The sequence below is a fragment of the Leptodactylus fuscus genome, chromosome 3 (genome assembly GCF_031893055.1).
Source record: "Leptodactylus fuscus isolate aLepFus1 chromosome 3, aLepFus1.hap2, whole genome shotgun sequence".
In the NCBI taxonomy this organism is placed as follows: Eukaryota; Metazoa; Chordata; class Amphibia; order Anura; family Leptodactylidae; genus Leptodactylus; species Leptodactylus fuscus.
This window is the reverse complement of record NC_134267.1, coordinates 242,840,271-242,864,269: the sequence shown is the minus strand read 5'-3', so window position 1 is coordinate 242,864,269 and position 23,999 is coordinate 242,840,271. Positions and strand designations below refer to the sequence as shown.

Genomic DNA, 23,999 nt, shown 5'->3' with positions numbered 1-23,999 from the left:
TTATTATATTAATCCCATGGTGCTCTGTACATTATTATATTAATCCCATGGTGCTCTTTACATTATTATATTAATCCCATGGTGCTGTACATTATTATATTAATCCCATGGTGCTCTGTACATTATTATATTAATCCCATGGTGCTCTGTACATTATTATATTAATCCCATGGTGCTCTGTACATTATTATATTATTCCCATGGTGCTGTACATTATTATATTAATCCCATGGTGCTCTGTACATTATTATATTAATCCCATGGTGCTCTGTACATTATTATATTAACTCCATGGTGCTCTGTACATTATTATATTAACTCCATGGTGCTCTGTACATTATTATATTAACTCCATAGTGCTCTGTACATTATTATATTAATTCCACAGTGCTCTGTACATTATTATATTAATCCTATGGTGCTCTGTACATTATTATATTAATCCCATGGTGCTGTACATTATTATATTAATCCCACAGTGCTCTGTCCATTATTATATTAATCCCATGGTGCTCTGTACATTATTATATTAATCCCATGGTGCTCTGTACATTATTATATTAATCCCATGGTGCTCTTTACATTATTATATTAATCCCATGGTGCTGTAGATTATTATATTAATCCCATGGTGCTCTGTACATTATTACATTAATCCCATGGTGCTCTGTACATTATTATATTAATCCCATGGTGCTCTGTACATTATTATATTAATCCCATGGTGCTCTGTACATTATTATATTAATCCCATGGTGCTCTTTACATTATTATATTAATCCCATGGTGCTGTACATTATTATATTAATCCCATGCTGCTCTGTACATTATTATATTAATCCCATGGTGCTCTGTACATTATTATATTAATCCCATGGTGCTCTGTACATTATTATATTAATCCCATGGTGCTCTGTACATTATTATATTAATCCCATGGTGCTCTTTACATTATTATATTAATCCCATGGTGCTGTACATTATTATATTAATCCCATGCTGCTCTGTACATTATTATATTAATCCCATGGTGCTCTGTACATTATTATATTAATCCCATGGTGCTCTGTACATTATTATATTAATCCCATGGTGCTCTTTACATTATTATATTAATCCCATGGTGCTGTACATTATTATATTAATCCCATGGTGCTCTGTACATTATTATATTAATCCCATGGTGCTCTGTACATTATTATATTAATCCCATGGTGCTCTGTACATTATTATATTAATCCCATGGTGCTGTACATTATTATATTAATTCCATGGTGCTGTACATTATTATATTAATCCCATGGTGCTCTGTACATTATTATATTAATCCCATGGTGCTCTGTACATTATTATATTAATCCCATGGTGCTCTGTACATTATTATATTAATCCCATGGTGCTCTGTACATTATTATATTAATCCCATGGTGCTCTGTACATTATTATATTAATCCCATGGTGCTCTGTACAATATTATATTAATCCCACAGTCACTGGGGCCCCTCTATCCCTGCTGTGGTCAGTCACTGGGGCTCCTCCATCCCTGCTGTGGTCAGTCTCTGGGGCCCCTCCATCCCTGCTGTGGTCAGACTCTGGGGCCCCTCCATCCCTGCTGTGGTCAGTCTCTGGGGCCCCCTCCATCCCTGCTGTGGTCAGTCTCTGGGGCCCCTCCATCCCTGCTGTGGTCAGACTCTGGGGCCCCTCCATCCCTGCTGTGGTCAGTCTCTGGGGCCCCTCGATCCCTGCTGTGGTCAGTCTCTGGGGCCCCTCCATCCCTGCTGTGGTCAGTCACTGGGGCCCCTCCATCCCTGCTGTGGTCAGTCTCTGGGGCCCCTCCATCCCTGCTGTGGTCAGACTCTGGGGCCCCTCCATCCCTGCTGTGGTCAGACTCTGGGGCCCCTCCATCCCTGCTGTGGTCAGTCTCTGGGGCCCCTCCATCCCTGCTGTGGTCAGACTCTGGGGCCAGGACACAGGTATATAACCGGCACCGGAAAGATAACAGACTACGCCCTTCTCCATGAAGCCACACCCACTCCATCCGTCCAGCAATCATATTAGCTCTATTCCCCGCCCCTTTCCCGTTACATGTTGCGCAGTCGCAGTAGATTGTCCTCTCTGGAATGCCGTAGATCCTTATTGTCACGTGATCTTACTCACCGTCTAAGGATAGAACGTGTCCCCCTCCCTCCAGCCCCGCCCCTCAGCCGGGCTCTGGACGTGAGACGTTGTGTGCGCGTGACGTCACCAGACGGTGCTGAAGATTCAGCTGACGCAGATTGTCTCCGCTCATCGGGGGCCCCGAACTGTGCGACACCCCGCGGTAATGTCCGACCCTCCGAGCCCTGCCCCTGTATAATCTATATACTATACTGCCCCTCCTCTGTATATTCTATATACTGCCCCTATATACTATACTGCCCCTCCCCTGTATACTCTATATACTGCCCTCTATATACTATACTGCCCCTCCCCTGTATACTCTATATACTGCCCTCTATATATTATACTGCCCCTCCCCTGTATACTCTATATACTGCCCTCTATATACCTATATACTATACTGCCCCTATATACTGCCCCCTATATACTATACTGCCCCTCCCCCTGTATACGCTATATACTGCCCCCTATATACTGTACTGCCCCTCCCCTTTATACTCTATATACTGCCCCTATATACTGTACTGCCCCTCCCCTGTATACGCTATATACTGCCCCTATATACTATACTGCCCCTCCCCTGTATACGCTATATACTGCCCCTATATACTATACTGCCCCTCCCCTTTATACTCTATATACTGCCCCCTATATACTATACTGCCCCTCCCCTTTATACTCTATATACTGCCCCTATATACTATACTGCCCCTCCCCTTTATACTCTATATACTGCCCCCTATATACTGTACTGCCCCTCCCCTGTATACTCTATATACTGCCCCTATATACTATACTGCCCCTCCCCTTTATACTCTATATACTGCCCCTATATACTGTACTGCCCCTCCCCTGTATACTCTATATACTATACTGCCTCTCCCCTGTATACTCTATATACTATACTGCCTCTCCCCTGTATACTCTATATACTCTCCCTATATACTATACTGCCCCTCCCCTGTATACTCTATATACTGCCCCTATATACTATACTGCCCCTCCCCTGTATACTCTATATACTGCCCCCTATATACTGTACTGCCCCTCCCCTGTATACTCTATATACTGCCCCTATATACTATACTGCCCCTCCCCTGTATACTCTATATACTGCCCTCTATATACTATACTGCCCTCTATATACTATACTGCCCCTCCCCTGTATACTCTATATACTATACTGCCTCTCCCCTGTATACTTTATATACTGCCCTCTATATACTATACTGCCCCTCCCCTGTATACTCTATATACTATACTGCCTCTCCCCTGTATACTCTATATACTCCCCCTATATACTATACTGCCCCTCCCCTGTATACTCTATATACTGCCCCTATATACTATACTGCCCCTCCCTTGTATACTCTATATACTGCCCTTATATACTATTCTGCCCCTCCCCTGTATACTCTATATACTATACTGCCTCTCCCCTGTATACTCTATATACTCCCCCTATATACTATACTGCCCCTCCCCTGTATACTCTATATACTGCCCCCTATATACTATACTGCCCCTCCCCTGTATACTCTATATACTGCCCTCTATATACTATACTGCCCCTCCCCTGTATACTCTATATACTGCCCCCTATATACTATACTGCCCCTCCCCTGTATACTCTATATACTGCCCCTATATACTATACTGCCCCTCCCCTGTATACTCTATATACTCCCCCTATATACTATACTGCCCCTCCCCTGTATACTCTATATACTGCCCCTATATACTCTACTGCCCCTCCCTTGTATACTCTATATACTGCCCCCTATATACTGTACTGCCCCTCCCCTGTATACTCTATATACTGACCCTATATACTATACTGCCCCTCCCCTGTATACTCTATATACTTCCCCTATATACTATACTGCCCTCCCCTGTATACTCTATATACTATACTGCCTCTCACCTGTATACTCTATATACTCCCCTATATACTATACTGCCCCTCCCCTGTATACTCTATATACTGCCCTCTATATACTATACTGCCCCTCCCCTGTATACTCTATATACTGCCCCCTATATACTATACTGCCCCTCCCCTGTATACTCTATATACTGCCCTCTATATACTATACTGCCCCTCCCCTGTATACTCTATATACTGCCCTCTATATACTATACTGCTCCTCCCCTGTATACTCTATATACTCCGCCCTATATACTGTACTGCCCCTCCCCTGTATACTCTATATACTGCCCCCTATATACTATACTGCCCCTCCCCTGTATACTCTATATACTATACTGCTCCTCCCCTGTATACTCTATATACTGCCCCCTATATACTGTACTTCCCCTCCCCTGTATACTCTATATACTCCCCCCTATATACTGTACTGCCCCTCCCCTGTATATTCTATATACTGCCCCTATATACTATACTGCCCCTCCCCTGTATACTCTATATACTGCCCCTATATACTATACTGCCCCTCCCCTGTATACTCTATATACTGCCCCTATATACTATATTGCCCTCTATATACTATACTGCCCCTCCCCTGTATACTCTATATACTGCCCCTATATACTATACTGCCCCTCCCCTGTATACTGCCCCCTATATACTATACTGCCCCTCCCCTGTATACTGCCCCCTATATACTATACTGCCCCTCCCCTGTATACTCTATATACTGCCCCTATATACTATACTGCTCCTCCCCTGTATACTCTATATACTGCCCCCTATATACTATACTGCCCCTCCCCTGTATACTCTATATACTGCCCTCTATATACTATACTGCCCCTCCCCTGTATACTCTATATACTGCCCTCTATATACTATACTGCCCCTCCCCTGTATACTCTATATACTGCCCTTATATACTATTCTGCCCCTCCCCTGTATACTCTATATACTATACTGCCCCTTCCCTGTATACTCTATATACTGCCCCTATATACTATACTGCCCCTCCCCTGTATACTCTATATACTGCCCCCTATATACTGTACTGCGCCTCCCCTGTATACTCTATATACTATACTGCCCCTCCCCTGTATACTCTATATACTCCCCCTATATACTATACTGCCCCTCCCCTTTATACTCTATATACTGCCCCCTATATACTGTACTGCCCCTCCCCTGTATACTCTATATACTTCCCCTATATACTATACTGCCCTCCCCTTTATACTCTATATACTATACTGCCCCTCCCCTGTATACTCTATATACTGCCCCTATATACTATACTGCCCCTCCCCTGTATACTCTATATACTGCCCCCTATATACTGTACTGCCCCTCCCCTGTATACTCTATATACTATACTGCCCCTCCCCTGTATACGCTATATACTCCCCCTATATACTGTACTGCCCCTCCCCTGTATACTCTATATACTGCCCTCTATATACTATACTGCCCCTCCCCTGTATACTCTATATACTGCCCCCTATATACTATACTGCCCCTCCCCTGTATACTCTATATACTGCCCTTATATACTATTCTGCCCCTCCCCTGTATACTCTATATACTATACTGCCCCTCCCCTGTATACTCTATATACTGCCCTCTATATACTATACTGCCCCTCCCCTGTATATGCTATATACTGCCCCTATATACTATACTGCCCCTCCCCTGTATACTCTATATACTGCCCCTATATACTGTACTGCCCCTCCCCTGTATACTCTATATACTGCCCCTATATACTATACTGCCCCTCCCCTGTATACGCTATATACTGCCCCTATATACTATACTGCCCCTCCCCTGTATACTCTATATACTGCCCCTATATACTATACTGCCCCTCCCCTGTATACTCTATATACTATACTGCCCTCTATATACTATACTGCGCCTCCCCTGTATACTCTATATACTGCCCTCTATATACTATACTGTCCCTCCCATGTATACTCTATATACTGCCCGCTATATACTATACTGCCCCTCCCCTGTATACTCTATATACTGCCCCTATATACTGTACTGCCCATCCCCTGTATACTCTATATACTGCCCCCTATATACTGTACTGCTCCTCCCCTGTATACTCTATATACTCCCCCCTATATACTGTACTGCCCCTCCCCTGTATACTCTATATACTGCCCCTATATACTATACTGCCCCTCCCCTGTATACTCTATATACTATACTGCCCTCTATATACTATACTGCGCCTCCCCTGTATACTCTATATACTGCACCTATATACTCTACTGCTCCTCCTCTATATACTATACTGCCCTCTATATACTATACTTCCCTCCCCTGTATACCCTATATACTATACTTGCCTCTCCTGTGTATTCTGTATACTGCTCCTAATATACTCTCCCGCCCTCCCCAGTATAGTCTGTGTAGTGCTCCCTATGTACTATACTGTTACTGTCCTGTATACTCTATATACTGCTCTGCCCCTCCTCTGTATAGTTTATATAGTGACCGTCTGCTTCACCCCCAGTGTGAGAAGGCGCTATCGCAGATCCTTCCTCCCACCCGCGGTCAGGCTGTATAATCTACACCAGGCCGAGGTTTTTTTTGTATATATATATTTTTCAGACGGTGCCCCCATGAGGCCATAAGAGACCACTGGGGACATCTGATCACTATTTATAATATTGGAGACGGATTTCCCTGTACCTGGGGCTGGTCCATTAAGGAGCCTCCTGCACATTACTGTGCACCTTATAGAGCTGATCATGGTCCTGTAGGACCCAGCAGCTCTTAGAAGACGCTGATCCCGGTGGATCATGTGACAGCCGCATCATGGCGGCGCCTATAGCCGTGTATACAGTGCTCATTGAGTGCTGTATACACAGCGATCGAGAAGGCAGGGAAGGGAATAACCTTTCCCTGCCTTCTCTCTGGGAGCTCCGGCTGAAGTTACAGCCACTCCCCGTATCAGCAGCTGCACCATCTCGTATCGGTACGTCCTGTCAGAACAAGGCAACCACTTCCCAGGCGTATATACTCTATGGGCGGTCCGGAAGTGGTTAAAGGATTATCTTATCCTGTTCCCTATATACTATACTGTACCTCCCCTGTATATTGTACATTGCTCCCTACATACTATACTGCCCCTGTATATTCTGTATACTGCTCCCTGTATACTATACTGCTTGTATATACTGCTCCCTATACCTGTATGTTCTGTTCCCTGCTCCCTATATACTGCACTGCTCCTTTTCCTGTATACTCTGTGCATTGTTTCCTGTATACTGCTCTGCTGGGATTGGCCCATTTTTGCCATTTGCTATTTTGTGTGGCTGAAAAATTGAAGTTCATGTGTTGGGCGGCGGGGTTGTTGGGACAGCCGAGTCTGATGAATGGGACCACAGCGGACTGTTATCTGAGGTGTATGGCCGGCACTAGTCTGTTCTCATACTAATGTTCTCTTAGTCCTGGGCAGTTGTCGGGTTCTCGTCCTCTGGTTCTTAGTCCTGGGCAGTTGTCGGGTTCTTGTCCTCTGGTTCTTAGTCCTGGGCAGTTGTCGGGTTCTTGTCCTCTGGTTCTTAGTCCTGGGCAGTTGTCGGGTTCTCGTCCTCTGGTTCTTAGTCCTGGGCAGTTGTCGGGTTCTCGTCCTGTGGTTCTTAGTCCTGGGCAGTTGTCGGGTTCTCGTCCTCTGGTTCTTAGTCCTGGGCAGTTGTCGGGTTCTCGTCCTCTGGTTCTTAGTCCTGGACAGTTGTCGGGTTCTCGTCCTGTGGTTCTTAGTCCTGGGCAGTTGTCGGGTTCTCGTCCTGTGGTTCTTAGTCCTGGGCAGTTGTCGGGTTCTCGTCCTGTGGTTCTTAGTCCTGGGCAGTTGTCGGGTTCTCGTCCTCTGGTTCTTAGTCCTGGGCAGTTGTTGGGTTCTCGTCCTGTGGTTCTTAGTCCTGGGCAGTTGTCGGGTTCTCGTCCTGTGGTTCTTAGTCCTGGGCAGTTGTCGGGTTCTCGTCCTGTGGTTCTTAGTCCTGGTCAGTTGTCGGGTTCTCGTCCTGTGGTTCTTAGCCCTGGTCAGTTGTCGGGTTCTTGTCCTCTGGTTCTTAGTCCTGGGCAGTTGTCGGGTTCTCGTCCTCTGGTTCTTAGTCCTGGGCAGTTGTCGGGTTCTCGTCCTCTGGTTCTTAGTCCTGAGCAGTTGTCGGGTTCTCGTCCTCTGGTTCTTAGTCCTGGGCAGTTGTCGGGTTCTCGTCCTCTGGTTCTTAGTCCTGGGCAGTTGTCGGGTTCTCGTCCTCTGGTTCTTAGTCCTGGGCAGTTGTCGGGTTCTCGTCCTCTCGTTCTTAGTCCTGGGCAGTTGTCGGGTTCTCGTCCTCTCGTTCTTAGTCCTGGGCAGTTGTCGGGTTCTCGTCCTCTCGTTCTTAGTCCTGGGCAGTTGTCGGGTTCTCGTCCTCTCGTTCTTAGTCCTGGGCAGTTGTCGGGTTCTCGTCCTGTGGTTCTTAGTCCTGGGCAGTTGTCGGGTTCTCGTCCTGTGGTTCTTAGTCCTGGGCAGTTGTCGGGTTCTCGTCCTGCGGTTCTTAGTCTCGGGCAGGTCTTGTTGCGTCTTGTACTATTGCAGTTGGCGGCTCTTCGTCGTCTTCTTACATTTACGTCTTGTCTCTATTTTTAGGTGTTTCCTTCTTACACTTTTGACTGAACACCAGAGAAATGTCTGAAGGGGAGAATAAAGTGGCCCCAAGTACCGGCTCAGACCCGAAAATAGAGAGTGTGGTCTCCATGTCTCCCCCGGTGAGCGCCCCCTCTGTGCCTGCCCAAGAGGAAGAAGAGGAGGAGAGTGAAGATGAATCCGAAATCCTGGAGGAGTCTCCTTGTGGTCGATGGCAGAAAAGGCGAGAAGAGGTGAGGAGCGTCCCTAATATATGTATGTGACCCCCGCCTGGTCCCCCTGATGTAGTCATGTGACCCCCTGGTATCCTGCTCCGGTCATGTGACCCCCCCCCCCCCCTTACTGGTCCCCCTGATGTAGTCATGTGACTGTGTTCTATACATGTGACCCCCTGGTATCCTGCCCTGGACATGTAATCCCCCCCCCCCCCCCCCCCCCGCCCGCCCGGTCCTCCTGTTATCCTGCCAGTGTCATGTGATGATGGTTTGTGATGCGGCCGGACAGCGCTGGTTGTTGCTGGCTGGGGTCCATTGCCTCCTGACTCATCAGCAGCGGCCTCCTCCCTCCTCCTCCTCCTCCCTCCTCCTCCTCCTCCTCCTCCTCCTCCTCCTCCCTCCTCTCCGGCCCGATGCGCTGTTTTCCGTCCTCTCTGCTCCTGTCCTGCAGTCGTCTCTCCCTCCCGTGGACGTTTGTGTGCAGGAGACTCCATCCCGTAGGTGTCCGGGGGCTTCGGGGGGCTGGTCCTGGGGTCCCCTCGCTGCGTTGCTGCTGCTTTGTGGGTCCTGTGAGGTTAGGTTGTGTTCTCTGTTATCTGCCGCTCTTTGCTGACTTGTGATTGGTTGGTTTCTTTGTGATGTTTAACCCTTTATGGACGGTGGCAGCTCTAGCTTTGAGATTAGAGGGAAGGCTGTTCTTTACGTTCAGTTACAGCGCCTCTCCTGTTTGTGGCTGTGTGTGGTATTACAGCCTCATTGTGCAGCCTGTAGTCTGATCCCTTCCTGTCTGTGAGCGTTTGTCCCATCTTGTGCCATAGTCCCGTCACTACGTGTTTGGATGTGACCGGTCATGTTACACCCGGATCCCCCTCTTATGTCCCGTGTCTTCCCTCTCGGAGGACGTGATCCCTGGAGGCCGCCTGGTAGGGACTCTGTGTAATGTGTCATAACATGAGCGTCTCCGCACAGGAGTCTGCAGGTCCTCCCTAGTCCTGGCGCTGCAGAACATCTCTAATAAACCGCTCTCCCCTCAGGTGAACCAGCGCAATGTGCCCGGCATTGACAGCGCCTACCTGGCCATGGACACGGAGGAGGGGGTGGAAGTGGTCTGGAATGAGGTGCAGTTCTCAGAAAGAAAGAACTTCAAGCTCCAGGAGGTGAGTGGGGCCTCAGTAATGGAGGGTCTGGGAGATGGAGGGGTGAGAGGGCCCCAGTAATGGAGGGGAGGGGGGCCCTATGTAATGGACAGGATGGGAGATGGAGGGGCCCTCAGTAATGAATGAACAGAGAGATGGAGGGGTTGGGGGGCTCAGTAATGGAGGGGCTGGGAGATGGAGGGGTGAGAGGGCCCAAGTAATGGGCGGGATGGGAGATGGAGGGGAGGGGGGCCCTCAGTAATAGACAGGATGGTAGATGGAGGGGCCCTCAGTAATGGATGGACAGAGAGATGGAGGGGTGGGGGGGCCTCAGTAATGGATGGTAAGGGTGGGGGCCTCAGTATTGAATGGGCTGAGGGGTGGGGGGCCCCTCAATAATGGATTGTCTTGGAGATGAAGGGGGGGCCCTCAGTAAAGGATGGTCTTGGAGATGGAGGGGTGGGGGGCCTCAGTAATGGATGGTCTTGGAGATGCAGGGGTGGGGGGGCCTCAGTAATGGATGGTCTTGGAGATGGAGGGGTAGGGGGGCCTCAGTAATGGATGGTCTTGGAGATGGAGGGGTGGGGGGCCTCAGTAATGGATGGTCTTGGAGATGCAGGGGTGGGGGGGCCTCAGTAATGGATGGTCTTGGAGATGGAGGGGTGGGGGGCCTCAGGAATGGATGGTCTTGGAGATGGAGGGGTGGGGGGGCCTCAGTAATGGATGGTCTTGGAGATGCAGGGGTGGGGGGGCCTCAGTAATGGATGGTCTTGGAGATGCAGGGGTGGGGGGGCCTCAGTAATGGATGGTCTTGGAGATGGAGGGGTGGGGGGCCCCTCAGTAATGGATGGTCTTGGAGATGGAGGGGTGGGGGGCCCCTCAGTAATGGATGGTCTTGGAGATGGAGGGGTGGGGGGCCCCTCAGTAATGGATGGTCTTGGAGATGGAGGGGTGGGGGGCCCCTCAGTAATGGATGGTCTTGGAGATGGAGGGGTGGGGGGCCTCAGTAATGGATGGTCTTGGAGATGGAGGGGTGGGGGGCCCCTCAGTAATGGATGGTCTTGGAGATGGAGGGGTGGGGGGCCTCAGGAATGGATGGTCTTGGAGATGGAGGGGTGGGGGGGCCCAGGAATGGATGGTCTTGGAGATGGAGGGGTGGGGGGGCCTCAGTAATGGATGGTCTTGGAGATGGAGGGGTGGGGGGGCCTCAGTAATGGATAGTCTTGGAGATGGAGGGGTGGGGGGCCTCAGGAATGGATGGTCTTGGAGATGGAGGGGTGGGGGGGCCTCAGGAATGGATGGTCTTGGAGATGGAGGGGTGGGGGGGCCTCAGTAATGGATGGTCTTGGAGATGGAGGGGTGGGGGGCCCCTCAGTAATGGATGGTCTTGGAGATGCAGGGGTGGGGGGGGCCTCAATAATGGATGGTCTTGGAGATGGAGGGGTGGGGGGGCCTCAGGAATGGATGGTCTTGGAGATGGAGGGGTGGGGGGGCCTCAGTAATGGATGGTCTTGGAGATGCAGGGGTGGGGGGGCCTCAGTAATGGATGGTCTTGGAGATGGAGGGGTGGGGGGCCCCTCAGTAATGGATGGTCTTGGAGATGGAGGGGTGGGGGGCCCCTCAGTAATGGATGGTCTTGGAGATGGAGGGGTGGGGGGCCTCAGTAATGGATGGTCTTGGAGATGGAGGGGTGGGGGGCCCCTCAGTAATGGATGGTCTTGGAGATGGAGGGGTGGGGGGCCTCAGGAATGGATGGTCTTGGAGATGGAGGGGTGGGGGGGCCTCAGTAATGGATGGTCTTGGAGATGGAGGGGTGGGGGGCCCCTCAGGAATGGATGGTCTTGGAGATGCAGGGGTGGGGGGGGCCTCAATAATGGATGGTCTTGGAGATGGAGGGGTGGGGGGGCCCAGGAATGGATGGTCTTGGAGATGGAGGGGTGGGGGGGCCCAGGAATGGATGGTCTTGGAGATGGAGGGGTGGGGGGGCCTCAGTAATGGATGGTCTTGGAGATGGAGGGGTGGGGGGGCCTCAGTAATGGATGGTCTTGGAGATGGAGGGGTGGGGGGGCCTCAGTAATGGATAGTCTTGGAGATGGAGGGGTGGGGGGCCTCAGGAATGGATGGTCTTGGAGATGGAGGGGTGGGGGGCCCTCAGTAATGGATGGTCTTGGAGATGGAGGGGTGGGGGGGGGGCCTCAATAATGGATGGTCTTGGAGATGGAGGGGTGGGGGGGCCTCAGGAATGGATGGTCTTGGAGATGGAGGGGTGGGGGGGCCTCAGTAATGGATGGTCTTGGAGATGGAGGGGTGGGGGGCCTCAGGAATGGATGGTCTTGGAGATAGAGGGGTGGGGGGGCCCAGGAATGAGTCCATGCAGGTGGAGTTGGGGGGATCTTCTTTGGCTCAGGCCTTCTTCGCTGACCCCCTCTCTTTTCAGGACAAGGTGAAGGCCGTCTTTGATAACTTAATTCAGTTGGAGCATCTGAACATTGTCAAGTTTCACAAGTACTGGGCGGACGTGAAGGAGAACCGAGCGAGGGTGAGTCCTCCGCAGGGGGCAGCGGGGGTCCGCTACCACCTGGCGCCCTCTACAGTAGACTCGCTGTATTTCCTGGCAGGCCGTTGCTCTTTTCTTCTGGTTGATACTCTTGGTGTCTGCCATCACTGATGGGTCCAGCTTTCCCTGTGGGCCCTGCGCCCTGCCGTCTTTGCTGACCGTTACTCTCCTCTCTATAGGTGATCTTCATCACAGAATACATGTCGTCAGGAAGCCTCAAACAGTTCCTGAAAAAGACCAAGAAGAACCATAAGACGATGAATGAGAAGGTGAGGGGGGAGGGGCGGTGACGTGTAATGGCTCCCCGCCGCGCGGTGCGTAACGTCTCATGACTTGTTCTTGTGTCCACAGGCCTGGAAGCGATGGTGCACGCAGATCCTGTCCGCACTCAGGTGAGCCGGTGATGGTGGTGCTTGTAGTTCTTAGGATTATTGTCCTTGAGGTGTCGTCCAGGTCTTGTTAGGAGGGTCCTCAGATTGTTGGATGACATCACAGGACCCCCGCCCGTAATGTGCCAGAGATGTCAGAGGTCATTGTGCACCCTCCACTACTCTGTACTGGGTATATCTGGCTGTAGTAGGGGACGGCGCATAGATGGTGCTGGTTATAGTATAGATGATGCCGGGTGTAGTATAGATGGCGCCGGTTGTAGTATAGATGGCGCCGGTTGTAGTATAGATGGTGCCGGTTGTAGTATAGATGGCGCCGGTTGTAGTATAGATGGCGCCGGTTGTAATATAGATGGCGCCGGTTGTAGTATAGATGGCGCCGGTTGTAATATAGATGGCGCCGGTTGTAGTGTAGATGGCGCCGGCTGTAGTGTAGAGGGCGCCGGCTGTAGTGTAGAGGGCGCCGGCTGTAGTGTAGAGGGCGCCGGCTGTAGTGTAGAGGGCGCCGGCTGTAGTGTAGAGGGCGCCGGCTGTAGTGTAGAGGGCGCCGGCTGTAGTGTAGAGGGCGCCGGCTGTAGTGTAGAGGGCGCCGGCTGTAGTGTAGAGGGCGCCGGCTGTAGTGTAGAGGGCGCCGGCTGTAGTATTGTGTGTCGTACATGGATACGTGTTCGCTGTTTTCATCTCTCCTCTTCTCCTCGCAGTTACCTCCACTCCTGTGACCCTCCGATCATCCACGGGAACCTGACCTGCGACACCATCTTTATTCAGCATAACGGACTGATCAAAATTGGCTCCGGTAAGACCCCGCCCGCGCTCCGTCCTCTGCGGTGGCTGCTACCAGGCAGCAGTAACAATGAGCGGGGTGCAGCCGCCAGACAGTAACAGCACCTGCTATAATAATGGAGAGAACCCAGCGGTGTAGGGCAGCGAGGACTCCGACACCCTCTAAGCTCAGCTACTCCAACCTCATACGTGTCAGCACTGCCAGCGTGTGCGCGGCTGTCCCGGGGGCTGGAGTGTGTAGGAAAAGGATGTAGAGTGTGGTGGCGCTGCACGGGGCGTGTGTGTGTCTGCTGGGTGGTGGCGCTGCATGGCGCGTGTGTGTGCGTGCGTGCGCTGGGTGGTGGTGCGGAGTGTGTGGGAAAAGGATGTAGAGTGTGGTGGCGCTGCATGGCGTGTGTGTGTGTGTGTGTGTGTGTGTGTGTGTGTGCATGCGTGCTGGGTGGTGGTGCGGAGTGTGTGTACCAGCATGCCACAGTACCATACCATGGTCACACATATGCTAATATCCATTTTCTTTTCTCATTGTGCACTGTATATCCCATATATGCAGAAATTGTTAATACCCCTTCAAGGGGAAAGTATTGCAAGAATATGCCATAGAGCATGCCCACAGTAACCTAGAGGTCAGTGGGTGATGGGCACAGCTCCTCCCCTCCCCACACATGTCCAGAATACTCCCCCATGGAAGTCAGCAGAATATGATCCGATCTCCACTGACTTATCCCAGTATGCCGCAGAAGTCCCCTATAGATGTCAGTAGGTGATGGACACAGCTCCTCTCTTTCCTCCCTGCATAGGGACTTGTGTACGTGCACTGAGCATGCCCACATTGGTCTTCCATGAAATTCAGCAGATTATAGATGGGCTTGGTAGTGCATTGCTACATATGCAGTGGTGATGGTCCTGGGACGGCTCGTCCAGTGACATGTTTGTGGGTGGAACATTCCCTAGGAATGGTGTGTGCACAGTCAGACCCTCGCGAATGGTGTGGGCGTCTTCTCCCAGGGCACCCCTCCCCCTTTCCTCATGTTAGAAAGATGGGAATAACTGGTTTCATCTCTGCCTTAATAAGATGTGTATCCCCCAGATGGCCGTGAGGTCACTGCCCAGTCGCAACGTCCCCTCTCATGCCGGAATGGATTTGTCAGAGACAACTAGTCGTAAAGCAAAAAACCTGGCGTAGCCGGGCGTCTGGTCCGGTTTTGCAGGAAATAATAGTCTCACCTCTGACATTACTGTTATACACATATAAACAATATATTCACTGAGGATATATACTGTATACATGAGCAATATCAGTCAGTAATGATACATACACAATGGTGTGTGCAGGCCTAGTGTTTCCCAGGAATGGTGTGTGCACAGGCGCAGCGATCCCCAGGAATGGTGTGTGCAGATGAATCGATCCTGGGAATGGTGCTGTGTGCAGATGGAGTGAGCCCCAGAAATGGTGTGTGCACAGGTGAAATGATCCCAGGAATGGTGTGTGTATAGGTGGAGCGATCCCTGGGAATGCTGTGTGTATAGGTGGAGTGATCCCTGGGAATGCTGTGTGTACAGGTGTAGCGATCCCCAGGAATGGTGTGTGTATAGGTGGAGAGATCCCTGGGAATGCTGTGTGTGTATAGGTGGAGCGATCCCCGGGAATGGTGTGTGTATAGGTGAAATGATCCCAGGAATGGTGTGTGTATAGGTGGAGCGATCCCTGGGAATGCTGTGTGTATAGGTAGAGAGATCCTCGGGAATGCTGTGTGTATAGGTGGAGTGATCCCTGGGAATGCTGTGTGTACAGGTGTAGCGATCCCCAGGAATGGTGTGTGTATAGGTGGAGAGATCCCTGGGAATGCTGTGTGTGTATGTGGAGCGATCCCCGGGAATGCTGTGTGTGTATAGGTGGAGCGATCCCCGGGAATGGTGTGTGCAGATGAATCGATCCTGGGAATGGTGCTGTGTGCAGATGGAGTGAGCCCCAGAAATGGTGTGTGTGTATAGGTGGAGCGATCCCCGGGAATGCTGTGTGTGTATAGGTGGAGAGATCCCTGGGAATGCTGTGTGTGTATGTGGAGCGATCCCTGGGAATGCTGTGTGTATAGGTGGAGAGATCCCTGGGAATAGTGTGTGTATAGGTGGAGAGATCCCTGGGAATGGTGTGTGTATAGGTGTAGTGATCCCTGGGAATGCTGTGTGTATAGGTGGAGAGATCCTCGGGAATCGTGTGTGTATAGGTGGAGCGATCCCTGGGAATGCTGTGTGTATAGGTGTAGTGATCCCTGGGAATGCTGTGTGTATAGGTGGAGAGATCCTCGGGAATCGTGTGTGTATAGGTGGAGAGATCCCTGGGAATGGTGTGTGTATAGGTGGAGAGATCCCTGGGAATGGTGTGTGTATAGGTGGAGCGATCCCTGGGAATGCTGTGTGTATAGGTGGAGAGATCCCTGGGAATGCTGTGTGTATAGGTGGAGAGATCCTCGGGAATCGTGTGTGTATAGGTGGAGCAATCCCTGGGAATGCTGTGTGTATAGGTGGAGCGATCCCTGGGAATGCTGTGTGTATAGGTGGAGAGATCCCCGGGAATGGTGTGTGTATATAGGTGGAGCGATCCCTGGGAATGGTGTGGAGCGTGTACAGGGTGTGTTGTGTGTGAAGCTGCATGTCCCCCCCACCCCTTGTATAATATGACGTGCTCCCTCCACCCCCAGCCGTTCCATCCACTCATTGACTTGTCTCGTTTTATCTCCTGCTTCGGCCGCTCTGTTTCCACACCAGTCTTTCATAGGATTTTTGCTAATGGTGAGACGACTCTTCAGCTCCTGTGATGTTTCTGTCGTTGCATTGTATCTGTGTTCCGCTCATAGCACTCGCCCATGTAACACGCCGCTCCTGCAGCATTCTGGGACATTTCCATCCAGTCATTTCCCTTTGCCAGACCTGGTTACATGGGTGATTGCAGCTCCGGGGTCAGTGGGACTGCTTGAACGAGGCCGCCTCTTCCTTCCCTCTCTCCGCCTGGCTTTGCAGATCTGGAGCTCGGCAGGGCTTCCACTGGATTGTTAGATGCTGAATCTTGTAGCTCCGTAGCATGTAGGAGCCCCCCCCCCCCCCTCCATGTGTGCATGTCCCCCTGCCCCTGTAGATGGCTTCTTTAACCCTTTCTCATCTTCATTGCATTTCCACCTCCTGCTGCAAGGATCGGGCCGGGTTTGGGGGTGGTTTGGCTCTGGTGCTCTCCTTCAGCTGCTTGCTTATTGATGCTCTGTGCTTGGTTTGTGGGGGGTGGGGTGGGATTAGATACACGGGCACTGCCTCAGGTACCGGTAGTAGCGGCACGTGGGAGTCCGCGTTGTACGGTGTCCAGGTTGCTGTCGTGCGCTGATTTTACTGATTACCTTTAGAAAGTCGTGGAGTCAACTCCTTCACCATCAAAATAAACATCTTCACCTGGAAACCATCAGCAAGCAGCTGGATGTTACTGTGCACCCACATAAAGGAAGACTTACCAGTAGTGAGCAAAGTCCTATCGGGACACCAGGACGTAAAACACCTCGCAGCAGCTGCTTGCTGATGGTTTCTGGGTAGCGGCAGACAAGTAAAGGACAGATGGTGAGGGTACAGGATAAACATGGGGAATGGGATGGATCTAGATCACGTGATGAGTTCTGGATATTGCTCGGTGACCCTCGCTGTAGGATGATGTGATGTTCTCCTGTACTGGAGTCTTGAGGATCACCTGAGATATGGCTGGTTGTGGAGGTGTCCTGGTTGGGGTGGGAAGTCCTCAGACACCTGATCGGAGATTGGGAGGAGGTCTAAGACAACATCTTGGGGGGGTGAAGTCCTGGTGGCAGGTCACAGCCCTGTGTCACAATGTCTTCTGACACCCGGGTCACCAGCCTTACCATAGTCCACTGTCTTCTCCCATCCTTATCTGACCTCGGACAGTAAAGCTTCAGTTCTCAGACACCCTCGCTGGGCGTCCGTGTAACATTGAGGCAGAAGTTTTTTGGTTCTTTGCACCAACCTGTGTTCTCCGAGGTTCCCCAGTCACAGGCGATGTCTTCTCTAGTCTGAAGTGTTTGGTCAGGAGTCACATAGAACAGAATGACGAGGCACAGCCCATGTGACGGGGACGTCTCTGCCCCAGCCAGGAGGGTAATGGTGTAGGGTAGAGGTCGCTTCTTATCTCCTGTCCGCCCAGGAACGAGCGAGCTCTATTATCTGTATTACTGAGACTGAACAAACAAAAATCTTGCTAGTCTTCAGTAGTTGATCCCTTTTTGATGGCTGACTAATAATGAGGACAGATTACAACGTTTCGGATCTCTCGGCTCCTTTCTCAAGTAACCATTTCTGAAGGAGCAGATTTATGTACAAAGAGACACATAGGGATAGAATTACAGGGGGGGGGGTTATTAGTAATTGGTAGAGACAATGTAAACACTTCCAGGTTCTTATCAGGTCTCAGGTCAGTGATTTCTGTAAGATGACATAAACCCATGTGACAGATTTAGCCCCCCTAAGTTTATACTCATAAATCTGTCGTTCTTTCTTTAATTTAAAATTCCCTCTTAAAACCAAAATTTTCATGTGATCAGTCATATTATGATCCTCATTGCAGAAATGTTTTGATACGGGAAGGTCCAGTCTTCGTTCTTTAATTGTATGGCGATGGGAATTGATTCTCATTCTAAGCTGCTGTCCGGTCTCTCCAACATACAGATTATCAGTGGAACATTTGGTGCATATTATTACATACACTACATTAGGTGTGTTACAGGTGAACGTACCTGGGATTTTATATTCCCTGTTAGAGTTTGGTATCTCTATCCTGTCAGTGGTCAGTATGTGCGGGCAGGTTTTGCACCTCTTCTGTCCACATGGGAATGTTCCTTTGTCTGTTGGAGGTGACAGTGAGCTGCTAATAACCATATTCCTGAGGTTTGGTGGCTGTCTGTAGCACAGGAGAGGGGGATCTGGGAATATGGATGTTAGACGGTTGTCTTTTTGCAGTAGTGGATGTAGTTTGCGTGTGATTCCTCTCAGCGTCTCCAGGTGGGGGTTATATGTGACGACCAGGGGCACCCGATTGTTCTCCTGTTTGGTATTGTATCTTAATAAATCCAATCTTGGTATTTTGGTGGCTCTGGTGATTTGGTTATCAATTGTTCTTGGTTGGATAGAGGGTTTAAATCTGTCACATGGGTTTATGGCATCTTACAGAAATCACTGACCTGAGACCCTGAGATCTGATAAGAACCTGGAAGTGTTTACATTGTTTCTACCAATTACTAATATCCCCCCCCCCTTCCTCCTGGAATTCTATGCCTATGTGTCCTAATATGCTACTTCAGAAATGGTTTTTAAATTTACTTGAGCCGAGAGAGCCGAAACCTTGTAATCTGTCCTCAGTATTAGTCAACCATTAAATAGGGATCAACTACTGAAGACTAGCAAGATTTTTGATTTTATATTTCGTACCCACTGGCTAACACGGTACGAGAACAAGCATTTTCCTATTACTGAGATTGGTGAAGGTTTATGTTCAGGGGCTGGTGAGCCTGGGGTGGTCTTCGAGCCATGTCCTGTGGTGGAGAGTTTCTGGCTTCTTGTTCCTCGGATTGAGGTCAGCCCCGCTCCTGTAGTCTGATGTCCCTCCACGAGTGCAGTCGGATTGAGGTCACCCCTGTTGTCCATCATAACTTGACCAATAACCACAAGTACCTTCACATTACTTCGGTGTCTATTCGGGGCTCAGGTGTGTCTATGAAGACCTGTCACATCATCACCATGATGACCACGATATTGAACATAACTTCATTGACCATTCCACATCTCCATGATGATCATTAATAGTCTTCATGTGACTTCAGTGACCATTCATCCCTCTCATGTCCATCTTGCACCCCAATTTGCCATAAATGGTCTTCATATCACTTCCATGATCTCTAAGGTCTCCTTTATCTTCTCGTGATGACTGCACTTGAGTGACTATTCATGGCTGCCAGGTGTGTAGGATGATCATTCAGGATAACCTCAGATGGTCCTCATAGGACTTCTTTTACCATTTAGGGCTCCCACATCTCCATGATGATCATACTTGGTCGCCTCATAGCTATGATAACCGCAGATGATCTTCCTGTAACCATTTATTGCTCCCACATCTCCATGATGGTGACACTTGGTTGCCTCAGACCTCATTGACCATGAATGATCTTCATGTGACTCTAGTGGTCATTCAGTTCTCCCATATCTCCCACACTTGGTCTCTTCTGATCACATAGGGCAATGCACACGTTCTTCTCAACATATCAGTGTTCCAGACCGCTAAGCTCCACCATCCATAAATCTCTTGGGGTTCCTTACTATTGTCCATAGACTCTTTCTCTAGCGGGGATCATGTATGTTGGTGGGCTCTTCTTCTCCTCTCTGGTTGCTGTGATGACTGCAGTGGGTAGTGAGGATTTCGGTATCGGTCGCGGTGTGTTTTCTCCTGCAGGTTCTCGCTTTACTGTAGATGAAGTTGCTTTACTCTTGTAGCTCTGCCGGTTGTGAGTTGTATCTGAGCAGCTTTGTTCCTTTCTCCAGTGGCCCCAGATACCATCAACAACCATGTGAAGACGTGTCGGGAGGAGCAGAAGAACCTGCATTTCTTTGCCCCGGAGTATGGAGGTAAATGCCCCTTGTGTACGTGGCGGGATGTGAGATGTTGTGTCCTGTGTCCCCTCCCGGCTTCTGGTTCTGAGGTGTCGTGATCCAACCATGACTAATGTCTCTTCTGTTTCAGAGGTGACGAATGTGACCACCGCTGTGGACATCTACTCTTTTGGGATGTGCGCCCTAGAGGTGAGATGACAGAGGGGGGCGCACACGTACATGATGATATTGGGGTTGTTTAGTTTCTGCCTTCTCAGGCTGCATTACATGGAGAGGCCTTGTAGGTGTAGTCACTCAGAAGATACAGAAGCACAAAATCCAAGTCATGGGAGTGACCGGAGGCAGCGGTGTCCTGCGTCATCTCATGGAGGATGTGAGGATCGATGATTGCATGGAGATGATCTCTGGTGTGGCCATAATAGTAACTGCTGTCCTTGTATATGCAGATGGCGGTTCTGGAGATCCAGGGGAACGGAGAGTCCTCGTTTGTACCCCAGGAAGCGATAAACAATGCAATCCAGTTCCTGGAGGATCCTCTGCAGAGGGTGAGTGTCCTCATGTGTGACCCCCAAACCCCCAGGTCCTCCTCCTGTAGGGAAAAATATCACTGTGGGGGGAGTGTATTATTGTAGGGGGCACTGCGTTGGTCTCCTCTGCCAGTCTCCGAGATGGCTGATAGTATGTGATCCCTCCTTATAGTAGTTGTATGGTGGTAGACTCCATGTCTGGGCTGTGAACTCCCCTAATATTATGTCTCCACGGTAGGAGTTCATCCAGAAGTGCCTGGAGATGGACCCCAGTAAACGCCCCACCGCCCGGGAGCTGCTCTTCCACCAGGCTTTGTTTGAGGTGCCATCTTTGAAGTTACTGGCAGCTCACTGTATTGTGTCTCATCAGCGTGAGTATTGTATCTGCGAGCTGTGCTAGGGTCTCCTCCTCCTGCTGTACCTGCAAGCTGTGCTAGGGTCTCCTCCTCCTGCTGTACCTGCAAGCTGTGCTAGGGTCTCCTCCTCCTGCTGTACCTGCGAGCTGTGCTAGGGTCTCCTCCTCCTGTACCTGCAAGCTGTGCTAGGGTCTCCTCCTCCTGCTGTACCTGCGAGCTGTGCTAGGGTCTCCTCCTCCTGCTGTACCTGCGAGCTGTGCTAGGGTCTCCTCCTCCTGCTGTACCTGTGAGCTGTGCTAGGGTCTCCTCCTCCTGCTGTACCTGTGAGCTGTGCTAGGGTCTCCTCCTCCTCCTGTACCTGCGAGCTGTGCTAGGGTCTCCTCCTCCTGCTGTACCTGCGAGCTGTGCTAGGGTCTCCTCCTCCTGTATCTGCGAGCTGTGCTAGGGTCTCCTCCTCCTGCTGTACCTGCGAGCTGTGCTAGGGTCTCCTCCTCCTGCTGTACCTGCGAGCTGTGCTAGGGTCTCCTCCTCCTGTACCTGCCAGCTGTGCTAGGGTCTCCTCCTCCTCCTCCTGTACCTGCCAGCTGTGCTAGGGTCTCCTCCTCCTCCTGTACCTGTGAGCTGTGCTAGGGTCTCCTCCTCCTCCTCCTGTACCTGCGAGCTGTGCTAGGGTCTCCTCCTCCTCCTCCTGTACCTGTGAGCTGTGCTAGGGTCTCCTCCTTCTCCTGTACCTGTGAGCTGTGCTAGGGTCTCCTCCTCCTCTTGCTGTACCTGCGAGCTGTGCTAGGGTCTTCTCCTCCTGTACCTGCGAGCTGTTCTAGGGTCTCCTCCTCCTGCTGTACCTGCGAGCTGTGCTAGGGTCTCCTCCTCCTCCTGTACCTGCGAGCTGTTCTAGGGTCTCCTCCTCCTGCTGTACCTGCGAGCTGTGCTAGGGTCTCCTCCTCCTGCTGTACCTGCGAGCTGTGCTAGGGTCTCCTCCTCCTGCTGTACCTGTGAGCTGTGCTAGGGTCTCCTCCTCCTGCTGTACCTGCGAGCTGTGCTAGGGTCTTCTCCTCCTGTACCTGCGAGCTGTGCTAGGGTCTCCTCCTCCTGCTGTACCTGCGAGCTGTTCTAGGGTCTTCTCCTCCTGTACCTGCGAGCTGTGCTAGGGTCTCCTCCTCCTGTACCTGCGAGCTGTGCTAGGGTCTTCTCCTCCTGTACCTGCGAGCTGTGCTAGGGTCTCCTCCTCCTGCTGTACCTGTGAGCTGTGCTAGGGTCTCCTCCTCTTGCTGTACCTGCCAGCTGTGCTAGGGTCTTCTCCTCCTGTACCTGCGAGCTGTGCTAGGGTCTTCTCCTCCTGTACCTGCGAGCTGTGCTAGGGTCTCCTCCTCCTGCTGTACCTGTGAGCTGTGCTAGGGTCTCCTCCTCCTGCTGTACCTGTGAGCTGTGCTAGGGTCTCCTCCTCTTGCTGTACCTGCGAGCTGTGCTAGGGTCTCCTCCTCCTGCTGTACCTGCGAGCTGTGCTAGGGTCTCCTCCTCCTGCTGTACCTGCGAGCTGTGCTAGGGTCTCCTCCTCCTGTACCTGCCAGCTGTGCTAGGGTCTCCTCCTCCTCCTCCTGTACCTGCCAGCTGTGCTAGGGTCTCCTCCTCCTGTACCTGCGAGCTGTGCTAGGGTCTTCTCCTCCTGTACCTGCGAGCTGTGCTAGGGTCTCCTGCTCCTGTACCTGCGAGCTGTGCTAGGGTCTCCTCCTCCTCTTGCTGTACCTGTGAGCTGTGCTAGGGTCTCCTCCTCCTCCTGTACCTGTGAGCTGTGCTAGGGTCTCCTCCTCCTCCTGTACCTGCGAGCTGTGCTAGGGTCTCCTCCTCCTGCTGTACCTGTGAGCTGTGCTAGGGTCTCCTCCTCCTCCTGTACCTACGAGCTGTGCTAGGGTCTTCTCCTCCTGTACCTGCGAGCTGTGCTAGGGTCTCCTGCTCCTGTACCTGCGAGCTGTGCTAGGGTCTCCTCCTCCTCTTGCTGTACCTGTGAGCTGTGCTAGGGTCTCCTCCTCCTCCTGTACCTGTGAGCTGTGCTAGGGTCTCCTCCTCCTCCTGTACCTGCGAGCTGTGCTAGGGTCTCCTCCTCCTGCTGTACCTGTGAGCTGTGCTAGGGTCTCCTCCTTCTCCTGTACCTGTGAGCTGTGCTAGGGTCTCCTCCTCCTGCTGTACCTGCGAGCTGTGCTAGGGTCTTCTCCTCCTGTACCTGCGAGCTGTGCTAGGGTCTCCTCCTCCTGTACCTGCGAGCTGTGCTAGGGTCTCCTCCTCCTCCTGTACCTGCGAGCTGTTCTAGGGTCTCCTCCTCCTGCTGTACCTGCGAGCTGTGCTAGGGTCTCCTCCTCCTGCTGTACCTGCGAGCTGTGCTAGGGTCTCCTCCTCCTGCTGTACCTGTGAGCTGTGCTAGGGTCTCCTCCTCCTGCTGTACCTGTGAGCTGTGCTAGGGTCTCCTCCTCCTGCTGTACCTGCGAGCTGTGCTAGGGTCTTCTCCTTCTCCTGTACCTGTGAGCTGTGCTAGGGTCTCCTCCTCCTCTTGCTGTACCTGCGAGCTGTGCTAGGGTCTTCTCCTCCTGTACCTGCGAGCTGTTCTAGGGTCTCCTCCTCCTGCTGTACCTGCGAGCTGTGCTAGGGTCTCCTCCTCCTGCTG

The 23,999-nt window shown here is 51.3% G+C and overlaps 1 protein-coding gene across 2 annotated transcripts in view; it reads left to right on the top strand.

Moving 5' to 3' along the window:
* The first annotated feature begins 2,209 nt into the window (after positions 1-2,209).
* The window catches only part of NRBP1 (nuclear receptor binding protein 1), a 31,218-nt gene continuing 9,428 nt past the window's right edge, over positions 2,210-23,999 (top strand). Inside the window, exons 1-12 of one of the 2 annotated variants that reach the window (XM_075269383.1) lie at positions 2,210-2,320; positions 8,733-8,962; positions 9,979-10,101; positions 12,518-12,619; positions 12,817-12,906; positions 12,989-13,029; positions 13,728-13,822; positions 16,576-16,599; positions 20,392-20,475; positions 20,591-20,649; positions 20,907-21,005; positions 21,226-21,358. In XM_075269383.1, coding sequence (XP_075125484.1) covers positions 8,771-8,962; positions 9,979-10,101; positions 12,518-12,619; positions 12,817-12,906; positions 12,989-13,029; positions 13,728-13,822; positions 16,576-16,599; positions 20,392-20,475; positions 20,591-20,649; positions 20,907-21,005; positions 21,226-21,358 — 1,042 coding nt within the window. In that variant the 5' untranslated portion in view covers positions 2,210-2,320; positions 8,733-8,770. The remainder of the gene's footprint in view (positions 2,321-8,732; positions 8,963-9,978; positions 10,102-12,517; positions 12,620-12,816; positions 12,907-12,988; positions 13,030-13,727; positions 13,823-16,575; positions 16,600-20,391; positions 20,476-20,590; positions 20,650-20,906; positions 21,006-21,225; positions 21,359-23,999) is intronic. The other variant, XM_075269384.1, reaches the window with a different exon arrangement.